Below are 11,996 nucleotides of genomic sequence, written 5' to 3'. Positions count from 1 at the left end.
CCCACGCAGTCACACGGAGAACGTGTAAACTCCGCACAGTCAACACCCGAGGTCAGGTTTGAACCCGGGTCTCTGGCACTGTGAGGCAGTGACGTCACTGTTCCGCCCTGACTTTTAAATCAAACTTTGAAATCAAAGTGTTTTCGTCACTACCCTGTTTCCCCAGTCCACTTCAGGATGATGGTGGACATGCACACTGCATCCAAAGAGAGCAGCACCCACCCAAACTCACTTCCAGGCTAACTTGCCATATCAGACCATCTACTTACGGAAGTAGAACCACCACCCGATGGATGAAAATTACATTAGTACACTGTCGGGTTAAGTTGCAAGAGATTTTATTTTCATCAGCAAACAAATCTTTAGGTCCATGAGCTTACCAGCGGCTGTTCTTCAGCAAATGACCCAAAAAACTAAATGTCTTTCCGCACAGAGAGACTATGCTGTTTTAACAATCTTATGAGCATTTCAATTTGCCAAAATAATCATCCTGAGGGAACAATTTCTTCTCATCAACCGGAATTCAATTCAAATATTGAAAGCAAGGAGCTAGTGTGCTAACTTATCGTACAAGTCAAGAGTATTTATTTATTTTATATTAATAAATCAATTTTTTTTAATGCAGACAGAAAAATAATTTGTTATCATTTCTAAATCTTTGGAAAATGGGTTTTGCATATATATATCTTTACTAATCCTTTAGACAGACGCAAAATGCTGGAGTAACTCAGCAGGCCAGCAGCAACTCAGAATGAAGAAAGTTCTCACCCGAAATGTCACCAATTTTTTTTCTCCAGAGATGCTGCCTGACTTGCTGAGTTACTCCAGCATTTTGTGTATATCTTTGGTATAAACCAGCATCTGCAGTTCCTTCCTACACATTTACTAATCCTTTGTTGTGTACAGTGATCACAAAAAAAATATACTCCAGAAGAAAGTAGTTAAAAAATATATTGATTAATTAAGAGTGTGAAATTACTCTTTTCACCTTCTACCTAAGCCAGAATGTACATTTTCACTATGTTGAACCTCCTTGCTAATGCCACAGCATGGAATATTGACACTGGAATCATGTTCATATTATTAAACGCACAATAATAAATTAATCAGCTTGTCTTGTAGGTTTGTTTCTTGAAGGCATTTGAACAATATTTGGTGTTACGATTACTGTTGGTCAGAATGGTAATTGGAAACTTCAATTAAGTTATTGTCCGGATCTCTGAAGTAGACTGACATTATAACACCCACTGCCCCAGTTCGTTCAATAGGACCTTCCTCAATGTGAACTCCACATGTCTGTGTAAAAACAAATTAACAACACAATTGTTACTTTCAAAGAGAAGCTACAAAGGGATAAGAACAAAAATAACAAATAACAAAAAGACATGCAGAATAACAAGCAATGTACATTGTTCATTATGAGAGATGCTCAAGTGAATTCACATTTCCTGTCATTCTTTTGACCAATTGTATTCAAAATGCCAAGGTGACGGAACTGGAATTTGGTGTGTCTCTACAACATATTTACTCAAATGATTCATTCTGTATAACGTAAGCATTACGTTCAGGATGGCACAGTGGTGCAATGATAGAGTGCTGCCTGACAGCCCCAGAGACCTGGGTTTGAACCTGACTATGGGCTGTCTCTATGGAGTTTGTACGTTCTCCTGTGACCGCATGGATTTTCTCCGGGTGCTCTGATTTCCTTCCATATCCCAAAGACATGCATATTTGTAGGTTGATTGCCTTCTGTAAATTGTCCAGTGTGTCGGATGCAAAGCTGGGATAACATAGAACTAGTGTGCAGGTGATCATTGGTCGGTGTGGACTCGGCGGGCCAAAGGGCCTATTACCAAACTTTATCTCTAAACTAAGTAAACTTCCAAGCAGGTTTCTCACAGCAAGATATCATGCAAAGAATAATATTAGACAAATGTTCACATTTCATGGGATTTTCAAATTTTTCATAATCTTTTCTTCATGAACAACTGTTAACATGCCCCCTTTTCACCAGTTAATAATAATAATATATCCTTTATTCGCCCCACACCGGAGAAATTTACAGTGTTACAGCAGCAAAGTGGATAGCAAAAGAGCAAGAGATCATTCATTATAAATAAAAGATACATAAATTGTCATCAGTTTTCTGTGTGTTCTCAGCTGTTATTGTTGACTCGTCTGTTTGGAGCAATGCTGGTTGTGCAGTCTCACAGCAGTGGGAAGGAAGGACCTCCTAAATCTCTCCTTCACGCACTTGGGGTGAAGGAGTCTGTCATTGAAGGAGCTACTCAGTGCAGTGACAGTGTCCTGCATGGGGTGGGAGTCGTTGTCCAGCAGCGATGTTAGTTTCACCATCATCCTCCTCTCTCCCACCACCTGCACTGAGTCGAGGGGGCAACCCAGGACGGAGCATCCCTTCCGCCGCTGAGATGCTCCTGCTCCAGCAGACCACTCCATAGAAAATGACCGTTGCTACCACCGTGTTATAGAAGGTCCTTAGGAGTGCCCCCTGCACTCCAAAGAACCTGAGTCTCCTTAGCAGATAAAGTCTGCTCTGGCCCTTTCTGTACAGCGCAGCGCTGTTTTCAGTTGAGTCCAGTTTATTGTTGAGGTAGACACCCAGATACTTATAAGAATCCACCCTCTCGATGTCCATTTCCTGGATGTTCACCGGTGTCGGGGGGACCTGGCTGCGCCTGCGGAAATCTACCACCATCTCCCTGGTTTTCCCCGCGTTGATCCGGAGGCAGTTCCGCTGGCACCAGTCCACAAACTCGTTGATCAGTTCTCTGTATGCCCTGTCCTCGTCGCCCGTGATGAGGCCGACGATGGCAGAGTCGTCAGAGAACGTCTGTAGATAGGAGTCTGCAGAGCTGTGCCTGAAGTCCGCAGTGTACAGGGTGAACAAGAATGGCGCTAGTTAATATATAAATGGAAACCTCCAATTTGAGTCCTTGGCTCTTATTTTTTAAATATCCAAATGCCACTCAAAATGAAAGATCTATCTAGAATTACAGCTAAATCTAATACTGATGAGGAAAATATTTCCAAACATCTGTTCCTGGAATTAATTAAAATCTTAAACCATGTTTCAGACACCTTAGTTGATCAAGTTCTCCATTCTTAGAATTAGTTACCTTTAAACCATAAATTAATCAGTATTTGACTAACCTTCAGATGTTCAATCACTTTACTTAGAGGTGTGTCTGTGATTAGACAAAGATCCATGGATCCTGCTGTTGGCTTGTGTGCTTTTGGCTCAAATTCCTTCCCAATTTCATGCAAGTTGAATTTCTGCTCCCCAAAGGACAGTGCTTTGCGATTACCCTGTTTCAAGTACACCAAACAAACTATATTTACCAGCATTCTTGGCAAAAAGCTTTTTACCAAAGTATCGATAACATGTTAGTCAGCCAACTTGCCTCTAGGTTATAAAATTCTGTATTCAAGCCTTACACTTTTGGCAACCTAGATTGGAAGTGTCAATGGGGCTATTGGAAAGGTTTGTACTGTAGCTTGTACTAAAGACTACTGTGTAGGAATGAACTGCAGATGCTGATTTATACTGAAGATAGACACAAAAGACTGGAGTAGCTCAGTCGGTCAGGCAGCATTTCTGGCGAAAAGGAATAGGTGACAGTTCAGATCTGAATCATTTAGATGTCTGAGGAAGGGTTCCAACCCGAAACGTCACCTATTCCTTTTCTCCAGATTTGTTGCCTCACCTAAGATGCCCAATGCCTAAGAAGACAGTGTAAGAGTTTTTGTTCCTGTTCTTGAATATCCTCGTCTTCAGTGGAGCAGGTCCCAGCATTTGAGCACCAAAGAAAAGTCTGAAGAGATGATTGGTAATAACATTTCCTATCGGTAGAAAAGAAAGCAAACTCATTGCTAGCATTTATTTCAAGAGGACTTGTATGCAAAAACAGGGATGTACAGTGCTCCTCAGCTTACGATGGCACCTCAGCTTCCGTTCTGAGAAACCCATCGGAAACCGAAAATATTGTCAGTCGAAATAGATTTAATACACGCGATCACGTGACCAGAAGTGAGCTGCGGCTCGCTACGGGTCGCTGCCGTTTGCAACATCGCAAAATCGACTATCGCAAGTCAAAGCATTGTAAGCCGGGGAGCTATGTAATGGTGAGGCTCTATAAGGCACTGGTAAGGCTGCATTTGGAATATTGTGAGCAATTTTGGGCACCATATCTGAGGAAGGATGTGCTGGCTCTGGAGAGGGTTCAGAGGAGGTTTACAAGAATGATCCCTGGAGTGAGTAGGTTGACCTATGATGAGCGTTTGTCGGCACTGGTCACTCGGCTGGAGTTTAGAAGAATGAGGGGGGACCTCATTGAAACATACAGAAGAGTGAAAGGCTTGGACAGAGTGGATGTGGAGAGGACGTTTTCACTAGTGAGAGAAGCTTTCACTAGTAAGGATTAGAAGTCGTAACCTCAGAATTAAAGGACTTTCTTTTAGGAAGGAGATGAGGAGAAATTTCTTTAGTCAGAGGGTGGTGAATCTATGGAATTCTTTGCCACAGAAGGCTGTGGAGGCCAAATCAGTGGATATTTTTAAGGCAGAGATAGATATAGATTCTTGATTAGTACAGGTGTCACAGGTGAAGGCAGGAGAATGTGAATTTGACTGAGCGTGGTATGAAGATGCTTTTGAAGTACAAAATGTTCTAAGTTACAAAATGTGTGCGAGAAGGTCACACACTATGCCATGTGGAAGCGCGGGTGTCAGGAGACCACAGCAAACATTTGTGTATGACTGGTATTTGTAAAGCTGACAAAAAGTGAAAATGTTCCCATTGTGTTTTTGAAAGCAAATTGTGCATCAGTAGAGTCTTGTGATACTAAGTTAAAGGGTGTTACATCATCCAATTCCTTGCGCAATTTCTGTGAGCAAAATTTCAAACTGCATGCACTTGTCATGGAACATTTGATAATGCAGTTTAATGAAAAGTCAAGGAGTCTTTCTTTACCTGTTGCTCTGTCTCTGGAAATGGGGTGGAGTCAAAAGGTCATCAGTGAGAGGAGTAGAAGTAGGCCATCAAGTCTACTCCGTCATTCAATCATGGCTGATGGGCATCAAAGGGCATCAAAGGAAAATATCGCAGTGTATCTCACACAGAAGAAGATGGTCATGGTTTTTGGAGATGAAGCATCTCATCATCAGGTCAACATTGCCGGGGTTCCTCAGAGCAGTGTCCTAGGCTCAACCACTTTCAGTTTCTTTACTAATCACCTTCCTTCCATCATCAGGTTAGAAGTGGACATGCTCATTGAAAATTTCACCATGTTCAATTCCATTCACAAATCATCAGCAATCAAAGCAGCCCATGCTAGACCTGACCTGGCCTGGTAAGTGACAAGTATTATTAGTGTCAGCAATTACCGTCCAATAATAGAGAACCTTGATATTCAATGCCATTGCTATCACTGAGTAATCCATCAATATCTTGCAGGTCACCACTGACCAAACTGAAATGTCAAATGGACTAGCTACTTAAATACAATGGCTGCAAGAGCAGGTAGCGGCTGGGTATCATGTGGCAAATGACCCTTGACACCCAAAGCCTTTGCACCATCAACATTGCACCAATCTGGAACATAATGGAACACTCTCCACTCGGCTTGATGAGTGTTGTTCCAATAACTCATTGAAGAAATCATCACTTCCTTGGACAAAGCAACTAATTGAATGGAAATCTTATCCCCCACCTTGGGCGGTACAGTGCGCAATGGTAACACTGCTGTCTTACAGCACCAGAAAACCGGGTTCAATCTTGACTATGGGTGTTGTCTGCAGGGAAATTGTACGCTCACCCCGTGACTGTGTAAGTTTTCTCTGGATGCTTTGGTTTCCTCCCACATTCCAAAGACATGCAAGTTTGAAGGTTAATTGGCTTCTGTAAAATAGTTCCTAGTGTGTAGGATAGAACAAGCGTACGGGTAATTGCTGGTTGGCGCGGACTTGTTGGGCCAATCGGCCAGTTTCCACGCTGTATCTCTAAAGTCTAATGTAAAGTCTTAAACATTTATTTCCTCCACCATTGGCACACAGTGGCTTAGTACATATATAATCGCTAAACTGTATTGCAGAAACTCACCCAAGCTGCCCCAAAAGCACCTTCTAAACATGCAGCCTGGGTCACCAAGGACAAGAACGTCACATGAATGGGAAAACCCACCACATGCCAGTTGTGCCTCTTGATGCACACCAGGCCAACTTGTAAACATATCATTAGCCCTTCATTGTTACTGGGTCAAAATGCAACAGCACCGTGAGGGATTCTTCACCAGAAAGACTGCCACAATCGAAGAAAGCAGCTCACGATCACCTTCTCAAGAGCAATGAGACATGGGGAATAAAAGCTGGCCTTGCCAGACACATCCAGATCTGACCATAATTTAATTAATAAAAAGATAAATTGCAAAAGAGAAGGAATACTTAAGAGCTAAATTACCCACAAAATGACGAAGAGAAGAGAGAATTATGAGAACAGTTTTTGTAAAATCGGAAGGACTTTTGGCCTATGGATATAATGGATATAAACTTAATAGGGTCAAAAGCGGTTGAAGAAATCTAGATTTACACAATTGGAAGTCAAACTGATGAAAAGTAATTTTACCTTGAAAGTGATGACTTGCATTCCCAGTGTTCGAGAGTAGAACGCAGTGGAATTTTCAATGCTCTTTACTGTCAGAACGAGATGATCCAATCCTTTGATCTGGACTGGCGAAGTAAAGTTTCTCTGACTTAACCGGATTAATGTCTATGAGAAATTCACACATTTTAAAAAATACAAATTTGTACACAATTATCCATAAGTTTGAAAGTCCACAGCTCTAACTGCTGACCTATATTAAACTCTGTTCACCCATTACTACTCCAATATTTCTATATTTCCTTCTGACATGGATGCAGGCCATGAAGTCAATGCTGACTCACAGTGCAAACCATTCCCTGCCACATTCCTATCAAATCCCCACCCCCCCCAGATTTTTCCCACTTGCTTAAACATTAGAGGCGTCTTTAGGATGTGGGAGAAACCCAGAGTACCTAGGGGAAATCTATGCTGTCACAAGGGATTTGTGCAAACTCCACACAGGCAGCATCAAAGGTGAGAATTGAGCACAGGGCAATAGAGAAGTGAAGTAGCTGCATTACTGTGCCATCCACTATGGATTTCTTCTCACTGAAAAGCACAGAAAATGTATTATTCAAATGTAAGGTACTAACTAAATTATTACACGTATTTTTAAACATAGAGATTGATACCTGGAATTCACTGCCAGAGGAGATCGTGGAGTCAGATACAATTGTTACTTTGAACAGATACCTCAAATAATTAAGGCATAGAATGGTGCAGACCTAAAGTGGGCAAATTAAATTAGTGTAGATGCGCAAAGGGTTGGCATGCATGTGGTGGGACAAAGGGGCCATTTCTGTGCTGTACAACTCTAGGACTCTAAAACCAGTTGGTAGATTAGTTGGATAATAAAAGACAACGTATACAATGAGTATGCACACATTATAGTCAGCAATCACTACAGAATAGAGCCATTAAACCAAATTGGCTATTGACAGAAATTTTGCAATATAGTAAATTGAGCAGATGGGAGAAAAAAAATTAGGAAGAGTTGTGAAAAGGTTAAGTACAGATCCAAAGAGATTATGAATGTCCAGGTACACAACACTAAAATGTAGTTGTCAGCCCTGGCACAAGTATATAATCAAAAGGGTGAAAGTAATGTTAGTCCTTCCAATTAGAAAGTTGGACCATAGAGAATGTTGTGCAGTTATTCCATATATTTTATAATGGTTCCCATTAATTAGAAGGCAGTAAATGTGGTCCCGAGGCAGGCGAGAAAGAGAAAATCAGGAAACTTTGAACCAGACAGATGACATCGGCAGCAGGGAACATGCCAGCATTTATTATTGAAGTTATATCTGACACTAAAAGCTGCATGAGGGTTGACCAGAATTAGGATTGAAATATGCAAGGAAAATCATATTTGACTGATCTATTGGGTTTTTAAGGGTGTGACTCGTAGAATAGATAATGCCAATCTAATAGATTTGGCATATTTGGACTTTCAGAAGGTCATTGATACAGTGTTACACAAGAAGTTATTAAACAAAATTAGGGCATATTGGTTGGGAGGTAATAAACTGGAATGGAGAGACATGTGGATTTGTAGGTTAATTGACATTTGTAGGTACATTGCCCTACAATGTAAGGAGTGGATGTGAAAGTGGGATAACATAGAACTAGCATGAATGATGGTTGGGGTGGACAGTGGGCCAAAGTACATGTTTCTACATTGTATCTTTCAATTCCATTCAATTCAAAATTCAAAACAGGGAGAAAATGGGTGTTGAAGGATTAATGGTTGTTCCCAATTTATATTGATGACTTTAATTAGCGCTCCAAATGTAATATGCCCAAGTTTAGTTTAGTGCGGAAACAAGTCATTCGGATACCAAGTCCGCGCCGACCAGTGATCCCTTACACTAACACTATCCTACACACTATGGACAATTTACAAACCAGAGCACCTGGGGAAAATCCACACTGTCACGGGGAGAACATACAAAATTCATACTGAGAGCATCCGTGGTCAGATCGAACTCCAGTCTGGGGTTTTAGTGTCCGAGAATAAGAGGTGATGTCATTGTAACATACTCAGTTCTCATTAGCAGCCAACTGACGATCCACATATCTGTGTCCTTGTGAATGAGCTATGTTATTACTGAATCGTGTTTGCCATGGAATGGATAGCATTTGATGTCTTATGCTGGTGAGTGGTGAAATATCAACAGGCAATGTCCATAAGTCATAAGAGCAGAATTAGGCCATTCGGCCCATCAAGTCTAGTCCACCATTCAATCAAGGCTGATCTATCTTTCCCTCTCAACCCCATTCTTCTACCTTCTCCCCATAACCCTTGACACTCTTACTAATCAATGTATGGCAGAAACTGGGATTGGGAAAGAACATCTGGTGTCAGGAGCATTGGTCAGGTCTGTGGCCAGGGCTTATGTTTGGAACCTGGGGTCTCGGGTCCTTATATGTGCATGCAAGCTGAAACCTCTATGTAAGTTGTATTATCCATGGAAGACTTGCCCAATTTCTGAAAATGCAGCATTAGTGGTTACAATGCTTCTTTGTTATCCACAGCATAATAGACAATAGGTGCAGGAGTAGGCCATTCGGCCCTTCGAGCCAGCACCACCCCCATTCAATGTGATCATGGCTGATCATTCTCAATCAGTACCCCATTCCTGCCTTCTCCCCATACCCCCTAACGCTGCTATCCTTAAGAGCTCTATCTAGCTCTCTCTTGAATGCATTCAGAGAATTGGCCTCACTGTCTTCTGAGGCAGTGAATTCCACAGATTTACAACTCTCTGACTGAAAAAGTTTTTCCTCATCTCCCGTTCTAAATGGCCTACCCCTTATTCTTAAACTGCGGCCCCTGGTTCTGGAGTCCCCCAACATTGAGAACATGTTTCCTGCCTCGAACACGTCCAACCCTTTAATAATCTTATATGTTTCGATAAGATCCCCTCTCATCCTAAATTCCAGTGTATACAAGCCTAGCCGCTCCAGTCTAGGATGAGGAATAAGCACAAACAAAAACCCTACAGGACTCAAATGGGTAGATGCAGAGATCGTGCTTCCCATCTGAAGAAGGGTCCCATTCCAAATGTTGCCTGTCATTCTCTCCCCAGATCCAGCCTGTGTTCCTCCAGCACTTTGTACGATGTGTTTCCTGTCAGATTGTCTTGAACCGGGGATATAGTGTGAAAATAAGGGAATGGACACTCTGGACAGGGATAAGAAAAAAAAAATCTTCACGGAGAGGGTGGTGAATCTTGGAATTCTTTATCCAGAGGGCTGTGAGGCTCAGTCACTAAAGCCATTCATGGATATATTTACGGATATTAAAGGATGTGGAAGAGCATCAAAGAGGCACTGTGACAAGAGATCAGCCATAATCTTATTGAAAGGTAGAGTAGGGGCTGAGTGGCCTTTTGTATTTCTGTTTCTTATATTTACTAAGAGGTAGATGTTCATTTTATTAATCTGGGAGTCACAAGACACAACATATTGTCAGGTACTTAAAATAAAGTAAAATAAGAGCATGAGAAATATAGTATTTGTCCTTTCCAGCTTGGTTTTATTAATTGAGAAGTTAATCAAAAACATCATAAATGTCATATTTGGTTCCTAGCTGATGCAGATAACCTGTCATTATTGATACCAGGCTTCACAGAAAAGGGCTTAGAAAGGGACAGGCAGGTTTACCAAGGGAGATTGCAGTCACAGGCTGCCCATTGGGAAAAAAATAAATTAGGAGCTGACTGAGATGATTTAAATGTTTCTTATGGTATGGGACAGTGTGTCCTTTCAAGCACAACGGCCTCCTTCTCTGAGAGTCTTTAATTGCCTGCTTTGGGGGGGGGGGGGGTTCTGTGAATGGATGGATTTGGGACGAGAACCCACGATTTCACTGCCATTCATCAGCGTCTTCAAATTCACAAGTGGGGCCGTCGTTGTATAGAGCGGGATGGGAGACCGCACTCCTCTCGGAGTAGCCGCTTGGTTGGGATTAGGATCAGGATGGGGGTTTGGTTTGGAGGTCGGAGCCGGAGGCCGGGGCCGGGGCCGCGCTGTCCTCACGTGTAAGATTCAGTGAAGTCCCCCAATTCGCAACATGCCCTTCCTTCCTCCCCTCCCCTCCCTTCCCCTCCCCTCCCCTTGCTTGGGTACTTCCCCATATGAAGCAGGAGAAAAGGTTTACCTGACAATAGGCACCGTGATATCGGAAAGCTGTAGGAAGCAACCCTTTCAAAAGCGCCATGATGGCTGACTACGGTCGGGAACCCGCCAACTACTTCCTGCATGGAAATTGCAACACCGTATTATCCGTACAACAGCGGCTGGTTGCTGCTACTGTTGACTGGTTTGTGTAAACACGGAGACGCCCTGGTCCACTATCACCTTAAACAGCATCAACAATAAGATCTCTCAGTACCCCACTCTGATTACACTAACATAAACCTATTTGTTAAGCTTCAAGGCCAATCTTTGATCCTTCATAAACACAGTAATCTGCAGTAATCAGTAACTGCAGTAATCAGTAACAAATGTTGAGGACTTGGTGGCATAAGGTAATTTAAATTGGGTTAAGGGAAATCCAAAAAGAAACTCAAGAAATTATTATATCCCCTTGTTTTTGATAACCTGACATTGTTTGTTTCCTTTAAATTTTAAATATAATAGAATGTAAGTGTATCCTGGTTTTATGCAAGGTTGATATTTGTGGTGCTACGAGTGTAATGAAGACTTAGGATAAGTGGAAGACCGGAGGCGCCTGTTTAGCATTTGTTAGAGTGAATTAATAGTCTGTAGTTTCCTTTATTTAGTAGATACTGGTAGCATTGGTGGTGAGATCAGGGGGTTGAGGTATTGGGGGTTGTTCTGGGACACCAGAACTAAAAGCCCTGTCCAAGTTAGGCGTTTTTTAAGGCGACTGTCATAGTCGTAGCAGATCGCCGAAAAAACGGTGACTGGACCCCCCCTACGACAATGTCTACGACAAGCTACAACAATCGACCACCTAGTCGACGTCAAGCTACGGCAAGCTACCGAAAACCGGGTTTCCCAATCGTCGCAAGTAGAACGTCCACCTACGACCGCACCTACGACAACCTACCACCACAGAGGCGACAATCTACGACAACTGAAGTCAACCTACGTCCACCCGCGACAAGCTATGACCCTGAAGACTGAAGACAACTAAAGACAATTCACGTTTCACCCACTTTCCCTATAAAAGGGGGTGTACGGTAGGGTTTCCAATCATTCTGCATCATGATTATTTGAAAGTGATGCCATGAGAAACTACTCTGAAATACAATAACTTCATACATTAATTTTCCGTCAAAATGTCAAGAATTTCCTTTATTGATATTCA

At 42.2% G+C, this 11,996-nt stretch overlaps 1 protein-coding gene across 1 annotated transcript; it reads right to left on the bottom strand.

Annotated features, from left to right (window-relative positions):
- Positions 1 to 321: 321 nt before the first annotated feature.
- Positions 322 to 10,931, bottom strand: glod5 (glyoxalase domain containing 5). Its single transcript, XM_078411974.1, has 4 exons — positions 10,821 to 10,931; positions 6,641 to 6,784; positions 3,172 to 3,327; positions 322 to 1,296 (listed from the first exon to the last, which is right to left on the bottom strand). The coding sequence occupies exons 1-4, from the start codon at positions 10,878 to 10,880 to the stop codon at positions 1,165 to 1,167; spliced, it is 492 nt and encodes a 163-aa protein (XP_078268100.1). The 5' UTR covers positions 10,881 to 10,931; the 3' UTR covers positions 322 to 1,164.
- Between the last annotated feature and the right edge of the window lie 1,065 nt (positions 10,932 to 11,996).

Source organism: Rhinoraja longicauda, chromosome 15 (genome assembly GCF_053455715.1).
Source record: "Rhinoraja longicauda isolate Sanriku21f chromosome 15, sRhiLon1.1, whole genome shotgun sequence".
Lineage (NCBI taxonomy): Eukaryota > Metazoa > Chordata > Chondrichthyes > Rajiformes > Arhynchobatidae > Rhinoraja > Rhinoraja longicauda.
Note: the sequence above shows the minus strand (reverse complement) of the source record. Positions and strands in the feature narration are given on the sequence as shown.